At 36.3% G+C, this 18,946-nt stretch overlaps 2 protein-coding genes across 3 annotated transcripts in view; one reads left to right on the forward strand and one right to left on the reverse strand.

The window, feature by feature from the left end:
- The window catches only part of LOC309792326 (uncharacterized protein C8orf89), a 41,876-nt gene that overhangs the window by 3,972 nt on the left and 18,958 nt on the right, over positions 1-18,946 (forward strand). Inside the window, exons 3-5 of one of the 2 annotated variants that reach the window (XM_082601872.1) lie at positions 1,643-1,698; positions 15,675-15,713; positions 17,321-17,508. In XM_082601872.1, the coding sequence (XP_082457998.1) occupies positions 1,643-1,698; positions 15,675-15,713; positions 17,321-17,436 (211 nt within the window). In that variant the 3' untranslated portion in view covers positions 17,437-17,508. Of the gene's footprint in view, positions 1-212; positions 584-1,642; positions 1,699-15,674; positions 15,714-17,320; positions 17,509-18,946 lie in introns of those variants that run through there. The other variant, XM_082601871.1, reaches the window with a different exon arrangement.
- LOC309792325 (ras-related protein Rap-1b) lies at positions 13,756-14,927 on the reverse strand. Its single transcript, XM_082601870.1, has one exon. It carries the CDS (start codon positions 14,894-14,896, stop codon positions 14,342-14,344), a length of 555 nt encoding a protein of 184 aa, XP_082457996.1. The 5' UTR covers positions 14,897-14,927; the 3' UTR covers positions 13,756-14,341.

An 18,946-nucleotide genomic window follows, 5' to 3' on the forward strand; every position in this document is an offset into this window, starting at 1 on the left:
TTGGCTGTTTGTGAAATGATCCCTTAATATTTTATGTTGGCTTGAGTGTGAATTTACTTAATTTAATGAAGAATAATTTGACTATATTATATTTGTGTTATGACAAGTGTTCTTCAGACACAAAGTGGAAGAGTGGTGGCTGAGTGTCACACTGCTTATGAACTGCTTGGCGAACGTAAATGTTGGTTCTTTTCCCTGTGTCTTTATTTTAGCCATTCTACTGAGAACATGTCGGGTTGCCTACAAGTATTTTATTCTCCTCTGCATATTGAACAACACCTTGTGAAAGAACAGTCTTGGCAAAGCAGGGAAGTACTAATTTTTGTCTGTCTTGTATATAACCCCGTATCCTTTTAAAAAAAATCTCCATATGTGGATATTTGATTTAAAAACTCTGATAAAAGTTTAATGTGTTTTTAAATTTCTTAAATGATAAAATTTTTCAGTGAATCTCAAGGCATACTTTGGTAATATAACTGAAAATAGTCTTAGAGGTGAAGTGCATTTAAAAATTACAGCTGACTATCCTGCGGTATGACAAACTGCCTCTAGCTGGCAGGCTAGCAGACCTGAAACGATGATTTGTGAGTTTAATTCCCTTAAATTAATATTATGAAACTGAAGCAATATGACCTCTCAACTCACCAGTGTTATCTTTAAAAGTTCCATGCAGCCAATACACAAAGATATTTGTTCTGATATTGGACACTGTTTTAAAAAAATGGATGTTCTATGTTTTTTGAAGGACATAAAGCCCTTCACGCTGAGGAGATGAATCAGAGAATTTCAGCTATCAGTCAGTAGGTGGAAGAGAATCTGAGGAGTGTCCCTAGGGACCACTAAAACCTTATCACATAACAATCAGTAAGGCTGGTCTTGAGTCCCAAACCTCAGTGTGAATACTAGGTCGGCTCATCTTGACTGTACCCATATTTGACAACTAGGGAGTGTGATGTTGCCATGGTAATAAGTTGCTAGGATACCTCCAAGCAGCCGTGTAAGCTGACTTCATTAAACTGTATCACATGGATTAAGAACTAATATATGTTTTGATTGAATAGAGAACAGAAAAAAAAAAAGTTATAGCTGACTTCTAAAGTTTAATGAAGTTACAAGAAATTTGGAATTCTTATGGGTTATCTCGCCCACAGCAGATTCAATCGTGACATATTTCCTCTAATAACCTACTCATTATCTAGATCTATTCCAATAGGAACAAAAGTTAATTATGACAAAACTCAAATTGTGGTAATTAATAGGTAAAAAGAGCACAAATAACTGATAATTGGTATCTGGCATATCTAGATACCCTGTTCATCTAATCTTGAGTCCCTTCCTCTAGCATTTCCTGAATCATGATTAGTGTGATAAGATAAAGGTGGGAAAAGTCAGACCTAACACTCATCCACTGGTAAAATTTATTAACAAAAATCGAGATACTGAGTTGGTTCATATCTGCTTCTGATTGGATTATTTGTGATAGAAGGAGTTTCCTTCCTTTAACGTTTATTTAATTTTCATATGATGTCCTTCAACAGGTGAATTTCACTGAAAGCAAGCTTCTTATCTCTTACTGTATTTAAAAAAATTAATGTACCCTGGATTTATGTAAGAGTGAATTTATGATAGTACATAATTTTAGGTTAAAGAAGGCTAAGCCAACATGTACTGTGGCACCACTTCAGGAGAAATCAAAAGGTAGCCTGGCTCATCTTTTTCTCCTACCACATGTCTTATTAACTATTCCATACTTATCTTTTTTTAAACTTCCTTTCTTTCCATTGACTTAATTGTCTTTGTTTTGTTAATGTTTCTTTTAAGCTTTGTTTATAAACTTAGTGGATGTTGTGTTCAATATGTACATACCATTATTATCTCATGTTGGAGGATGGAGGGAACAAAAAGTGCCTACCGAACTGAGAAGGCATCTTGAGACCAAAAACCGAGGCAGGCAGCTCCATATAATCAATGGATCAGCTTATTATATTGATAACTTACTCACAGGATGGGATTGAGTGGACAACGATCTGGAAACATGTGTAGTCACACTCCACACTGCCGAGGGGCCATTGGGACAACTTTATAGTTAACCTAGGGCATGGGGAGTATGTGCTTGAAAACAGGAAGTGTATTCCTAAGTCAAGATTTATGAATGGGTAACTATTCTCATGGATGCCAGGAATATGTCAGGGAAGGTCTTCATCATTGTTTGGAGGCTAACAGAGCATAGAGGTCACCTGGTCCTAATGATTATTAAGCAATATCTATTAACTACAAAGCCCTTAACAACAGAGAAGTGATTCACTGCACAGTACAGTCACGGGTAAGGTCAGTGGGAGGACAGGAGAAACTGTGTGGACCCAAAATGGCATCAGTTATGCTAACAGGCATACCTCTCAGGACCCTGGGATAGGCCCTCATCATCTCTCATGTGGACCGTTGCGTAACCTGCAAAATGATCTTGCTTTAGAGTTTCTGACCTTGGAAGTCCTTTAACACTACAACAAAAGTCTAAAACTTGGCCTCTAATCACATCACTCCCTTCTTCAAAAACAACTTGTTACCTACAGACTAAAGTATGAACTCCTTAGCTTGGCCTTGAACTCTTTACCGTCTTCCCCTAACTTTCCTTTCTAGCCTTATCTTCTAATTAATTTTGTCATGAACCTGTGTACCTATAACATCCAACTACAAAAACCTATCTATATGCCAACAGTTTGGGTTCCATAAAACTACTCCATGGTGACTAAGAGACTTTACAGCACCAAGGAGCATTTCCACCTATTGGGAGTATGAGTTTGTCCTTTGAAGCTTTAAAATCAGACATTCTCACTTCCACCTTTCTGATACATTTAATCAGAATTTTGTTTTTCAAAAACAGACACTGTTGAGTCAGTTAGTTACACTTTTAATGATGCCTACAAGATTTTGGAGAATTTCCTGGCAGCTCTGATATCTACACTTACTGCCTTATTCCTTGCTTCACGTGTTACAGATTCATGGGGCAACATACTAAAGGAACCATTTATGGCATATGACATAGTGCATATGTCTAGCATTTATGTTCTCCAGTAAATTCTTAGCCATTTCCTGAAGTAATTTTACCCAGGGTCAATGGTGAAGATTCTTGAGCTGTACAATCAAACATTTTTCATTTCGTCATTATATTTTCTTGCCTTCTATTGATTATTATCTAAATAGGATTTTTCAACAGTGACAGTATTAACATTTTGGACTGGATAATTCTTCTGTCGGGGTCTGTCCTGTGCATTGTAGGATGTTTAACAGCATCCATGACCTTTACTCACTAGATGCCACTAGCACCTCCCAAGGTGTGGTAACCAAAAATGTCTCCAGATGTTGCCCAATGTCTCTGGGGTGGCAAAATCACCCTCAATTGAGAACCACTGTTTTAAGCATTACATCTTTAACATTATATGTTATCTGTTACTTGTCCTTCAGACTATCAAGTGTTTCATCCTTTACCTGTGCACAACAGTTATTTCCTTACCAGCATAACATGTTTTAAACCTTAATTATTTTTCATTTTTGTCATAATCATAGTTGTCTTATAGTGCATTCATCACTTCCATGATTTTGCACTTATGGAGTAATGGAGTTAATAGAGCACCTCCAAACAAACAACAAAAATGAAAATTACTAAGTAAGACTTATATTGAGATTGTCAGTGGCAGTCAGATTGATTTGTTAGCAGCTTTGTAAATTTAGTCTGTGGAAGTTCATAAAGTCAAATGTTCATGAACTTCTTGGATATTTCCTTCATCTGAATTTCCATAAGCCATAAACAACTTCTGTAATCAACAGGTAACATGAAATAAAAATATAAATGTTAATTAGAACAAAAGACATTTGTTGGGCGTCCCTGGTGGCGCAGTGGTTAAGAGTCCGCCTGCCGATGCAGGGGACGCGGGTTCGTGCCCCAGTCCGGGAGGATCCCACATGCTGCGGAGCGGCTGGGCCCGTGAGCTATGGCCGCTGAGCCTGCGCGTCCGGAGCCTGTTCTCCGCCAACGGGAGAGGCCACAACAGTGAGAGGCCCACATACCACAAAAAAAAAAAAAAAAAAAAAAAAAAAAAAAAGACATTTGTTTTGCATCTTGGCCCAAATGAATATTTGCCTGCCTATTTTCCAGTAGGCCAACTTTATGGTTCTTTTGGGCTGGGTATTATGTCTTATTCACCTTTGTATCTCTGTAGTGCCTGTACCAATCCTACAACATATAGAGTCTTCAGTAAATATCAATACTTGTTGCTTTTCCTTCAGAGTCATATAAGAAGGCAGTTCATTCATTCATTCACCAAACATGAATTTAGCATCTACTCTGTGCCATTCATTGTTCTAGTTCTTAGGCTTAGAGTACATCTCTCAACAAAACAAAGATCCCTGCCCTTGTGGAGCTTACATTCTAGTGAGAGAATACAGCCAACAAACATTAAATGTAATAAACAAATCCATCACACAGTATATTAAAATACATACTAGTTTTTTTAAACTTATTTTTAAAATTTTTATTTTATTTTATTTTTATTATTTCTGGTTGTGTTGGGTCTTCGTTGCTGTGCGCAGTCTTTCTCCACTTGTGATGAGTGGGGGCTACTCTTCGTTGCAGTGCGCGGGCTTCTCATTGCAGTGGCTTCTCTTGTTGCAGAGCACGGGCTCTAGGTGCATGGGCTTCAGTAGTTGCAGCATGCAGGCTCAGTAGTTGTGACTCACGGACTCTAGGCTCAGTAATTGTGGCACATGGGCTTAGTTGCTCCACGGCATGTGGGATCTTCCCGGACGAGGGATCGAACCCATGTCCCCTGCATTGGCAGGCGGATCCTTAAACACTGTGCCACCAGGGAAGGCCCAATACATAGTATTTTAAAAGGTGGAAGTGCAGTAGAAACAACAACAAAAAATAGAAGAGGGTAAGGTAGATCAGAAGATCTGGGGAGAGAAGGATGATGTACAGTTTTAAATGGGTGGTTGGCAGTAATATTTGAGCAAAGATTTGAAAGAGGTGAAGGAGTTAAACTCTGGGAAAAAGTTATTCTCTTGGGACCAGCAAAGGTCCCAAGGTGGGATGGTACCTGACCTGTTGGAAAAGACATCAGGAGTCAAGTATGGCTAATCTCAGAAGGTGGAAGATGAGGTAAGAGAGGTAATGGAGTATCTGACCTTGTGGGGCCCTGAAAGGGACTTTATATTTAACTTTGATTGAAATGAGGAGCCATTACATGATTTTAACAAAAGAATGATTTTAATGTGATCTGATTTAAATTTTGAAAGGATCATGTGGTCACACCTTCCAAAAAAATGGCCCAGAGAACTTCCATCTCTGATTATGATGGAATAACTTATATCAGACCAACTTTACTACCAAGAATTTGCATAAGAGCTAATATTGAGGGCTTCCCTGGTGGCACAGTGGTTGAGAGTCAACAGTACCGCAAAAAAAATAAATAAATAAATAATAAAGTATAAAAATAATATATTACATATATATTAATATACAGTAAAAACATTTTTTAAAAATATATAAAATAATAAAAGTGTTTAAAAAACAATGTTTTAAGGTGTCAAGAGCAATCATTTCCAACTCAAAGGGCTGAGATTCTGAAGGAATAACTGCAGAGAACTGAGCCCAAATATCTGTGAGCAAATTCCCCAACAGGTGTTTGCCTGTTTCTAAGTGACATGTATGCTGGGTAATATTTTAGGACATGAAGCAGAAAATAGCTTCTTGGAGGCTAAAGGACTGAGCAGAGATTTCAGTAACTTAGCATTTGCCGGGGAGACAGAGGTGGGAGTTGAAGGGAGTTTAAGGCTTGCCAAGATGGAAAGCCCTTGGCAAACACAAGCTTTCAGTTGAAACTGTTGAAGAGCTACACACTGTAATAACGGCATACAATAGACTAGCTTTTTAAAAAGCCTAAAACCCAATTTTTTTTGACATTTGGCATGCTATTTATTTCATCTTTAGCTCATCCTTTTACATTTTCTATTTATTGTGTTAAAACCCAGTTTTGACTGGATTAAAGTGATATGCCTACCAGAAGAAAATTAAATTTTCTTTGGAAAACTATAAGATAAACCAGAGCCTTACAGGTTTGTGTACACAGTCTCAAGCATTCAATCAAAACTTACCAGACATTAAAAAAAATACACCTTGGAGTTCCCTGGTGGCGCAGTGGTTAAGAATCCATCTGCCAATGTGGGAGACACGGGTTCGAGCCCTGGTCTGGGAAGATCCCACATGCTGCAAAGCCACTAAGCCTGTGTACCACAAATATTGAGCCTGCATGCCACAATTACTGAAGTCTGCGCACCTAGAGTCTGTGCTCCACAACAAGCGAAGCCACTGAAATGAGAAGCCTACACACCGCAACGAAGAGTAGCCACCACTCACCACAACTACAGAAAGCCCACATGCATCAATGAAGACCCAATGCAGCCATAAATAAGTAAATAAATAAGTAAATAAATAAATTTTTAAAAATGCAACTTATCAGGCATAAAAGAATGACAAACCAAGAGAAGAAACAGACAACATCAGCAGACCTACAAAAGATCCAAATAGGCATTATTTGACAGGGATTTTAAAAACTATATTTAATATATTCAAGATAATAGAGAAAATTATGAAAAATTATATCAGAGAATTAGAATCTATAAAAAATAAATAGAAATTATTGAGCTGAAAAATACAATAATAGATTAGATTTAACAGATGATAGGGCATAGGCAACAAAAGCAAAATAAACAAGTAGGATATATCAAACCTACAGGCTTTTGCACAGCAAAAGGAAACAATTAACAAAATGAAAAGGCAGCATATGGAATTGGAGAAGATATTTGCAAACCATATATTTTATAAGGGTTTAATATCCAAAATATATAAGGAACTCCTACAACTCAATAGCAAAAAACCAAATAACCCAATTTAAAAGTGGGCAAAGGACCTAAGTAGACATTTTTCCAAAGAAGACATACAAATGGTAGTAGATACAGGAAAAGATGCATAGCATCACTTGTCATCAGGGAAATGCAAATTAAAACCACAATGAGATATCACCTCACCCCTGGTTGGATGGCTGTTATCCAAAAGACAAGAGATAACAAGTGTTGGTGATGGTTTGAAGGAAAGGGAACCCTTTTTGGTGGAAATGTAAGTTGGTGCAGCCACTATGGAAAACAGTATGAAGGTTCCTCAAAAAATTAAAAATAAAACTACCATATAATCCATCAATCCCTGTATTGGATATATATCCAAAAGAAATGAAATCCAGGGGCTTCCCATGTGGCACAGTGGTTAAGAACCTGCCTGTCAATGCAGGGGACACAGGTTTGATCCCTGGTCTGGGAAGATCCCATGTGCCACGGAGCAGTTAAGCCTGTGCATCACAATTACTGAGCCTATGCCCTAGAGCCTGCGAGCCACAACTACTGAAGCCCATGCACCTAGTGCCCATGCTACACAACAAGAGAAGTCACTGCAATGAGAAGCCCGCACACCGCAACGAAGAGTAGCCCCCGCTTGCTGCAACTAGAGAAAGCCTGCATGCAGCAATAAAGAGACAACACAGCCAAAAATAAGCAAATTAATTTTTAAAAAATGAAATCCAAATCTCTAAGAGATATCTGAATTCCCATGTTCACTACAGCATTATTCACAACAGCCAAGATATGGAAGCAATCTAAGTGTGCATTGACAAATAAATGGATAAAGAAAATGTGATAGATATATATACCCAATGGAATATTATTTAGCCATAAAAAAGAAAATCCTGCCGTTTGTGACAACATGGATGAACCCAGAGGGCATTATGCTAAGTGAAATAAGTTAGACAGAGAGACAATTACTGCATGGTATTGCTTATATGTAGAATCTAAAAAAAAATTCAAACAGAAACAGAGTAGAATGGTGGTTACTAGAACGTGGGGGCTGAGGCAAATGGGGAGGTGTTCTGGAGACATAATGTACAGCATGGTGACTAAAGTTAATAAAACTATACGCTTGGGACTTCCCTGGTGATCTAGTGGTTAAGACTCTGTGCTTCCACTGCAGGGGGCATGGGTTCGATCCCTGGTTGGGGAACTAAGATCCTGCATCCCACATGCTGCACGGCACAGCCAAGATAATAGTAATAATAATACCTTATGGTATACTGAACTTTGCTGAGTAGATTTTAAGTGTTCTTCTCTCCCCTCCCCACAAAAGGTAACTATGTGAGATCATTGATTTGTTAATTAACTGTGGTAATCATTTTACAATGTATAGGTATATCAAGTCATCAGTGGTATACCTTAAACATATACACTTTGTATTTGTCATATATGCCTCAATAAAGTTGGGAAAAAATGGAAAACAATAGATGATAGGATTAGTAAAATGAAAGATAAGTCATTAGAAAAATACCCAATTAAAGTGAAGAGAGAAAAAAGACAGGTAATACAGACAGAATGTGCAAAGACCATATGTGACAAGATAAAACTACTTCACACATGTGTAATTCTAATTTCAGAATAAGAGGAGCAAGAGAAGAGTGGGACAAGCAGTACTTACATACTGGCTGAGAATTTCCCAAACAGTTTAAAAAATACCAAGCAATGAATACAAAAAGTTCGATGAAACTTCAGCAGGAGAGTGACAAAGAAAACCACAGCTAGGCACATCATAGTAAAAAGACTAAATATTAAAAAAACAGAAAAAAGGTATGTTCCCTTCAAGGGAGCAGTGGTAAGACATACAACAGACTTTCCAATTTAGACAATGGAAGCAAGAAGACAGTTGAATGGCATTTTCTAGTGCCGAAGGAAACTGGCAAACTCGATTTTTATGCTCAATGAAAATATCCTTAAAAGTAAAGGTGAAATAAAGACCTTATTCAAATGGAAGTTGAGAGAATTAATTGTCAGTAGAGGTGCACTAAAAGAAATATTAAAGAAATAATACAAGATGAAAGCACAACTTGGAAAGAGAAGCAGTAGCAGTAGTATTGTCTTATGAAGTTTAAAATATATGTAGAAATAAAATGCAATAATACCACAGAGGTAGGATGGGGCATACATATAGTTAAAATGCTGTAAGATCCTTGCATTATCTGAAAAACAGTAAGATAACTAATTTAAAGTAGATTAAATTTAAATTAAACTAATTTAAAGTAGATAATATGTCAAAGAAACGTGATAATCTGTATGGTAATCACCAAAAGGAAAGAATACAAGTAACAAACTTATAGGGGAAATAGTATAATAAAAAAAAGAATCATTTCAAAAGAAAGCAAGAAAGGGGGACTTCCCTGGTGGCGCAGTGGTTAAGAATCCGCCTGCCAGTGCAGAGGACACGGGTTCAATCCCTGGTCCGGGAAAATCCCACATGTGGAGCAACAAAGCCCGTGCACCACAACTACTGAGCCTGCACTCTAGAGCCTGCAAGCCACAACTGCTGAAGCCCTCAAGCCTAGAGCCCGTGCTCTACAACAAGAGAAGCTGCTGCAATGAGAAGCCCGTGCTCTGCAACAAGAGAAGCCACTGCAATGAGAAACCCGTGCACCACAACAAAGAGTAGCGCCTGCTTGCTGCAAGTAGAGAAAGCCTGTGCATAGCAACAGAGACCCAATGCAGCCAAAATTAAATTAATTAATTAATTAAAAAAAAACACAAAACAGGACAAATAGAAAACAACTTGCAATATTAAAGATTTAAAATTAAACGTAATAAATACATTAGATATAAGTGGACTAAATATTGCAACTAAAAAACAAAGCCCATCAGAGTAATAAAAATAACTATTTGCTGCTTACAAGAAGCACACCTTAAAAATAAGGGCAAGAAAGATCAAAAGTATGAGGATGGAAAAATATAAATCATCCAAACAGTAATCAAAAGAAAGCTTGTTGTAGCTACACTAACATCAAACAAAATAGACTTCAAAGCAGGAAGTGTTATGATCAATAGAGTGATTATTTCATAGTGACAAAGGGTTAATACAACAGAGAGATTTAACCATCCTAAATTTTTATGCTATATTAACATAAACTTAAAATACATAAAGATAAGTGTAATGGAATGAAAAGGGAAATAGGCAAATGCATAATCATGAGATATTTTTAAACAAATATCAAATAAGTGAAATCATACAGCACATATTTTCTGCAGTGGAATTAAACTAGAAATCAGTAAAGATAATTATAAAATGCCACAGAGGTTTGGATATTAAGAAATGCACTTTTAAATAACTCACGAGTCAAAGAAGAAATACAGTGGAAATTACATATTATTTTGAACTGAATGATGATGAAAATATGATATGTTGGGCTTCCCTGGTGGCGCAGTGGTTGAGAGTCCGCCTGCCGATGCAGGGGACACGGGTTCGTGCCCTGGTCCGGGAAGATCCCACATGCCATGGAGCGGCTGAGCCCGTGAGCCATGGCCGCTGAGTCTGCACACCGGAGCCTGTGCTCTGCAACGGGAGAGGCCACAACAGTGAGAGGCCCGCGTACCACAAAAAAAAAAAAAAAAAAAAGATATGTCAAAATTTGTGGGATGCAGTAAAAACATAGCTTTTAGGGAAACTTACAGCATGAAGTACCTGTATTAGAAAAGATGAAAGGCTTAACATCAATGATTTGAAAATTCATCTCAAGAAGTTAACAAAAGAACAGCGTACTAAATTCAAAGAAAATAAAAGGAAGAAATGATAAAGAGCAGAAATCAATGAAGTAGAAAACAAATATTCAGTAGAGAAAATCAACAGAGCCAAAAGTTAGTTTTTTGAAAATGTGAATAAAATGGATAAATGTGTAGCAAGGCTGATGAGAGAGAGACAGAGAGAAAGAGAGAGACACAGAGAGAGAGGAATTACCGATATTATATAAAAAAAGAGAAAACACAACTTAGAATTGACACAGAACTGACACTGGTGAATTCTTCCAACATTTAAAAAAAAAAAAAAAAGCTATGTTACGTAAATTATTCCAGAAAATAGGAAAAGAGGGAACACTTAAAGACCCATTTTATGAGGTCTCTAACCTTGATTCTAAAACCTAGCTTTGACGTTATAAGAAAGTAAATTTATAGACCAATTTTTCCTATAAAATGGAAGTAAAAATTCTAAACAAGACATTACCAATTCAAATTCAGCAATATATAAGGATAACACAACACAATCATATCAGATTTACCTAAAGCATGCGAGATTGATTTAACGTTAGAAAAACAATCGGTGTCATTCATCTTATTAATAGAATAAAGGAGAAATCTCATATGTTCACTTTAATAATTGCAAAAGATATTTTAATGAAATTCAATATTCATGATTAAAAATATTTTTAGCAAACTATGAGGAGGGAACTTTCCTAATTTGATACAGATTATCTTCTAAAAAAATCCTACAGTAAACAGTATACTCTTAAACAATTAATGGGTCAAAGAAGAAATCACAAGGGATTTTAGAAAATATCTGGGGACAAATGAAAACAGAAATGCAACATACCTATAGATTCCAGCAAAAGCAGTGCTAAGGAGAGAAATTTATGGTAAACATAAAAAAAGGAAAAAGATCTTGAATGAACAACATAAACTTATACCTCAAGGAACCAGAAAAAGAAGAATAAACTAAGCCCAAACTTACAAGAAGGCAGGAAATAATAAGATGAGAGAAGAGATAAATGAAATAGAGAATGGAAAACAAATCAACAGAATGAAGATTTAGTTTTTAGAAAAGATCAGCAAAGTCGGCAAATCCTTGGTTAGACTAAGAAAAAAAGCAGAGAAGACTCAAATAGCTAAAATTGGGAATGAAAGAGGAGACATTATAACTGATCACAGAAATAAAAAGGATTATAAGAGGCTACCGTGAACAATTATATGTCAACAAATTGGGTAACCTAGAAAAAATGGATAAATGTATAGAAATATACAACCTACCAAGATTAAATCATGAACAAATAAAAAACTGAACAGACCTGTAACTAGTGAGGAGACTGAAGCAGTTATCAAAAACTTCCCAACAAAAACAAAAAAGCCCAGAAATCTATGGTAAGAGAATTATAATTTAAAGATGACCAGAAAGTTGCACATTTGCTCATATCTTATTGGTTCATACTTATTAACAAAGCTCTATTTAGCTCTGAAGCAAGCTGAGAAATGTAATCTCTACCTGGATGACCTTGTGCTCAGTAAAATTCTGTTTTGGAAGAAGGAGTAAAAAGTTTTGAAAAGGGCCTCCCTGGTGGCGCAGTGGTTGAGAGTCCGCCTGCCGATGCAGGGGATACGGGTTCGTGCCCCGGTCTGGGAGGATCCCATATGCCGCGGAGCAGCTGGGCCCGTGAGCCATGGCCGCTGGGCCTGCGCGTCCGGAGCCTGTGCTCCGCAACGGGAGAGGCCACAACAGTGAGAGGCCCGCATACCGCAAAAAGAAAAAAAAAAAAAAAAAAAAAAAGTTTTGAAAAGATCATTAGTAGTCTGCCATAATTCTTTTATAATTAAAATTTCTAACATTCTATTACAGGTATTTGGAAATATAGTTAATTTTTGCAATTTGATCCACATTGCTAAAGTCCCTTATTATTTCTTGATATATATTATACATTTTATACTGTGTATACATACATATTATATATGATATATATAAATTTTTGAGTTCTCTATGTAGATTATCATAATCATATGTGAACAATGTCAGTGTTATTCTTTCTTTCCAAATCCTATGCCTTTATTTTTCTGATTTTTCTAAGCTGGCTAGAACCACCAATACAATAGTGAAGAGAAATGAAAAGTCGGCAACTTTGACTTGTTTCTGATTTTAAAGGAAATGCTTTTAATGTCTTCTCATAAAGAATGATGCTTGATGTATGTTTTGGGTAGATATCTTTTATCAAGGTAAAGAAGTTCCCTTTAACTTTAATTTGCTGAGAGTTTTTGTTTTTTTTTAAATATAAATGAAAGTTTAATTTTATCAAACATTTTTCTGAATGTGATTTTTTTTTTGAAGTTAAACCCATATTTATTTACTAGCACTGTTAAACGTTACACAAAACACATTCAAGTGGCAAGTAATTATAATGCAAGCCCTTGCATGGCAATCCAAATTTATTGAGCTACTGATGCTAAGTTATACAAAATTGCACCACTTTAATTAAGGCTTTTAGTTTACATTTGGCCACCTCAAAAGTAGTTGTAACATTAGGTTGGTCAATTTAAATACTGTGGCTCCCTGTTGGGTAGACACACAGTCTTTACACCCAAACGTTAATGCATACAAAGCAACAAGGCATTGTTAAATAAAACAGCAATAGTTACTGCAACTTAGGCCTTGTGACCAATTACACATGATTAAAATTACTTCCCACATTCACATCCACAGTACTCGTCCACCATTTAACATCTCAACCAAAACGTTACACATGTGAAACAATCACTAACAGGCAAAAATACTAAACCTGTATATTTGGTATTGCAAATACACTTATGCATGAGCAAGCAGGGGATTCACAGTGAGAATCTACAGCTGCAGAAGCCTGAAAATGATTTACAAAAATTGTTAAATCATTAAAAAATTGTTTGAAAATACACACTTCTTGTTGTAGACCCCCACTGTACACACAACTATAAACATTGTTCCCTATGTAAACAAAAAAGGAAACATATAATAAAAGATTTGAAAAGTCTGGACATTTCCTTCCCAACAGATATTAAAGGCAACGTCTTTAATCTAAGACATTACACTGAAAGGACTGTCATATTTTAAAGACAAGATCACTGTCTCCACAGGTTTTTAAAAATTAAAAAAACTATATAGCTGTGTTAATCAAAGCGCTTATTTGTACAATACAATGATAATGACCTTGAATTTCTTTAAAAAAATTACAATAAGCTACAAGTATCAAAGAAGCGAAGTTATCTGGAGTAGTCTATATAGGAGCTCTTTGGACTTTCTTTTATTATGCTAAAATAGTGGTGCTTTTAGGATTTACATTATTGTACTCTCCAATACAAAGTATAGGGCGTGTTAAAGTATACAGTACACCATTTTCATACATGTACAACATTGGTGGATGAAAAATGTCTCTTAGCAGTAATACTGGATTGTAGCCTCTGGTTTTACCAGCTGCATACTCTAAGACTATTATATAAGTAAAAATCTCTCTTGTGATACTGGAAAGTGATTAGAATGTGCAAACTGATGTAGTAGCTTTCATCCGCCTCTTAAAGGGTACCACCACAAAAAGTCCATTTAAGATGTTGGTAGGTTTAACAAAGTTGGAATGCTGGCACTGTTGAATTGGGCAACAGTTCTTCAGACCTGGCTCAGAGCTACAATGCATTTAGTATATTAAAGCAGCTGACATGATGACTTTTTGCGGGCCTTCCCAGGCACTGGAGTTTTTCTGTTAATTTGCCGCACTAGGTCATAAAAGATCTCATTAACATTTATTTTTGATTTTGCAGAGGATTCTAAGAATGCACAGTTGTTCCATTGTCTTGCTAAATTTTGACCTTGTTCCTTTCCTACAACTCTTTCATCTTCCAAGTCACACTTATTACCAACCAGAATCATTGGAACATCATCAGTGTCTTTAACTCGAAGAATCTGTTCTCTCAGATCTTGTAAATCATTAAATGTGGACTGTGCTGTGATGGAATAAACTAATGCAAAGCCTTGTCCGTTTTTCATGTACAAATCCCTCATTGCTGTAAATTGTTCCGTTCCTGCAGTATCCAAGATTTCAAGCATACACTGTTGTGCATCTACTTCAACTTGCTTTCTATAAGAATCTTCTATCGTAGGATCATATTTTTCAACAAAAATTCCTTGAACAAATTGTACAGTCAGAGCAGATTTTCCAACTCCTCCGGAGCCAAGAACGACTAGCTTATACTCACGCATGGTGCAAACTTTAAAATCTAGTACCTCTCACGCTGTCACCGGGTCCCCGCAGCCAGCGTCGCCTCGCGTTCCCTCCGGGTCGCTGCTACCGGCGCCACGGCGGTCCTGCTGCTACCGCCGCCGCCGCCGCTCCGGCTGGCTTCTGAATGTGATTTTCTGTTTAATTTTTTAAAATAAGTTTCTCATTTAAAAAAATATTTATTTATTTGGCTGTGCGGGGTCTTAGTTGCAGCATGCGGGATCTTCTGAGTTGCAGCATGCGAACTCTTAGCTGCAGCATGTGGGCTCTAGTTCCCTGACCAGGGATCGAATCCAGTCCCCCTGCGTTGGGAGCATGGAGTCTTAGCCACTGGACCACCAGGAAAGTCCCCTGTTTAATTTTCTAATGTGAAAAATAACATTTGTAGATTTTGTAGTGTTAAGCCACTCTTACATTCCTTGGATACCCCCATTGAAGGCATGATGTATTATCTTTCTTGTGTACTGCCATATTTAATATGCTAATATTTTATTGGGTTTTAAAATCTATGTTGATGAGTGAGCTTACCACTAATTTTCCTTTCTGTCCTCTCCTTGTCTGGATTCAGTGTCAAGACTGTAATGGCCTCATGGAATGAACTGGGGAGTATTCTGCTTTTTCTATTCTCTGAAGGATATGACCTAAAATTGGAATGATCTCTCCCTTGAAAGTCTGATAGAGTTAATTTGTAAAATCATTTGGATCACTTGTTTTCTTTGGAGGAATCTTTTAATATTAATACAGTTATTTTAATTTTAGGACTCTTAAGGCATTCTAATTCTCCTTCCATCAATTTTGGTAAGTTATATCTTCTAGAATGTTTTGCATTGTGTCTAAGTTTTCAAATTTATTGGCATAAAGTTTAGTCTTTGCTCTACCTATACGTCTCATATTATTTATTTGGGCCTTCTGTCTTTTTTTAATTAATCTAACTGGAAGTTTTCCTTTATTATTAGTCTTTTCAGTGAAGAACTCTTGTCTTCTTAAAAATCTTTCTAATTGTAAGTTTGTTTTCTACTTCATTGATTTCTCCTCTTTCCTGAATTGTCTTCCATGTTCTTTGGGTTATTCTTTTCCTAATGTATATCTTATACCTAGCTTACTAATTTTCAGTCTTCTTTTCTAACACAGGAATTTTAGGGTATAAACCCCACTATGTACAACTTTTGTTGCATCACACAAGTTTTGTAATATTTTCTTTATCATTTCATTTAGTTACAAGTATTTTTAATGTTTATTACAATTTCTTTTTTTGATGGATGAATAATTTAGAATGTGTGTATACATTTCTAAATATTTGAGGATTTTAAGACTTATTATTAACAACTTCCAACTTAATTGTATTGGTCTGTATGATACCAGTTCTTTAAAGTTTTTTGAGGTTTGCTTAATGCTTAGAATCTAGTTATTTTGTAGCCAGAGAGTCTAAGTGTCAAGTCCATCTTACTGCTAAGAACTGGAATCCTGATCGATTCTTCCCTTCTACTCTCTGTCTGAAATTCCCACTCTCATTACACACCCAAATAAAACAAAACAAACAAAAATACCAACCACGTTGGAGAATTGAGGTCAATTTTTATTTTTGGCACTTGAAACTGAAGTTAAACAATAGTATTTTAAAGCAATATGGATCAGTGTATTATTTTCAAAGCCTTGTATGCTTCTAAATAGAAGTATTTATACATATTACATATTTAGGGCAATATTTGTGATTACATGGGAACTCCGAATTGATGCATCTGGGTTTAAATCCTGCCTCTATCAATGTCTAAACTCTTTTTTAAATCTGTAATCCAAGATAGTACTAGTTACCTACTTCATATTATTGTTGTATGGATGATATAGATGAAAAATACTTGAAATAGATCATTCAATAATTATTATCTGTTATTATTGTTATTACTATCCTTCAAAATAGAAGCTTGATTAATGCTGTTTCAGTTAGTGAGTGACTTATTTTACTTTATAATTTTACTCTTTTACCTCAACGTTTATGAGAAATTGTTTTGTTTGGAGACAGTAACTTGATAAGCGTGTAAGGTATGAAATGAGTTATTTATGGAGATCATGCCTTTTATTTTGGAATAAATTCCACAGCCATCCCATGTTTTAAGAAGCACATGACAGACTCAGATTTAGTTTTATATCATTAAATATAAACATTAAGCATTTTTTAGTTAAATATTTTTTGAGATGAATTGCCATCCCAATCACTTTAGAAAGTTAAGTAGCTTTCATTTCTACTTCAAAGAATGTGTTATATGAAGAACTATATAACATATATAACTATATGGTGTTTAATGGTAATTTGAGGAACAGATATTTGGTGTATACTCTTTTAGAGAATATCATTCATGTGTGCTTAATTTAATTGTAATAACAGTTTTGGGGTTTTTTCTTTACAGGTTCTGGCTTCAGCGATCCTCTCACTGGAGCACCATCTCAGTACTTACAGAGACTTTCTAAAATGGCCATTTTGGAGTATGATACCATTCGTCAAGAAACAACCAGAAAATTTTAAAAGAGCAAGAAACAAGAGCCTTGAGACTGCTGATTATCCTTTGGTGTGATGCTTTCTTCACTGACTTCTAAGGTTTGTCTTTTTCCTTTTTTCTTTTCTTTTTTGATATATGATATGATCAATGATTTACATACAATAGAAATGTAAATAGGAAACATTTTCTGTTATATACAGCATATGTTGTATTTTGTTAATCTTACAGACATTTAAGTTATTATTTATACAGTTTATATATGGGGACATAAGCATAAGAAAAATTATATTCTATGAATTTTATGCATATTGGTTATATTTTTTATTCAATTTGATAAATGTTTTTTGAGTATCTGTACAATGACGTTTGCTAGGAGCTGCAGAAGATTCAAGAATGAGTCCTCATTGTTAGGGTTAGAAGGCTCCCAATGAGAACCCCTTCTTTTCCCTGCTTGAGCTTGAAAGCAGTTGTGAGATAGGTATTCAAGCAGATGAAAATGAAAATATTAGTTTTGTTTGCTGATAAAACCTGGAAGGGAAATCCTGGCTTAGATGTGTGGCAACAGTGGGTTTCCTAACACTGAACTTCAGAATTGGACAAATGTACACACTCAGGTATTGCTCATCTCAGGCTCACCTGCTGAATCGGGCCTTTACTACCAAGCAGAACAAGGCATCTCTACTGCGTAGACAGGCGGATCCCTGAAGGGAAAGTGGGTGGGAAGAGAGACTCGCTCAATCTCTAGGGGAGGAGGAGGAAGGTTTAGGTCAAGAGGAAAAACCCCTCCTCAAGAAAGCCTGAGGTGTTTGTCAATGCAAGTCCCTGAAAAACGGAGAAATCAAGGATACCAATGGCCGATCCAGCAGAGAATGAGAAACGGGCCATAAGAGAACAACAGAGTGTTAACAGAGGAACGAAAATGAGGCAGTAATGTCCAACAGGGAGGTAGAGAAAGCCTCATGGAAGATGCAGTGTTAGAAATGGGCCTTAAAGACATGAAAGATGGAGGGAGAGGGCATTTCTAGAAAGACGGAATAACATAGCAAGGACATACTATGCATTTGGGAACGATGTACTTGGCTGGAGCACTAGGTGGTATAGGGCAAACTTCATCAGTTCACGTGCCTACAGACACCAAGCCAGTAGCACATTGAATGATACCAATCAGATGAAGGCTGTGGTGACCTGGGTCATGTTTCTCCATTCATAAACAGGCACTCACTGCCTAGTTTCAGCCCTCTTGTCGTTTGGGAATGTGGACCCAAAGTTGCCAGATACTCTAACTTTTCATGAGAAGCCAGAATCTGGATTTTTGTGAAATCTTCCAATGTGTAAATATTAGCAACTAATTCAAAATAAGCAACTTATAATTAAAAATTTATAAAGCCATTGTGTAAGCCAAAGAAAATTACATGGGCAAGCCAGATCTGGCTTTGTGGGGCTATTTATTTATTTAAATTTGTTTATTTATTTATTTATTTTGGGCTGTGTTGGGTCTTCACTGCACGTGGGCTTTCTCTAGTTGCAGCAAGCGGG

The sequence above is a fragment of the Mesoplodon mirus genome, assembly GCF_964341445.2.
Source record: "Mesoplodon mirus genome assembly, chromosome: 16".
In the NCBI taxonomy this organism is placed as follows: Eukaryota; Metazoa; Chordata; class Mammalia; order Artiodactyla; family Ziphiidae; genus Mesoplodon; species Mesoplodon mirus.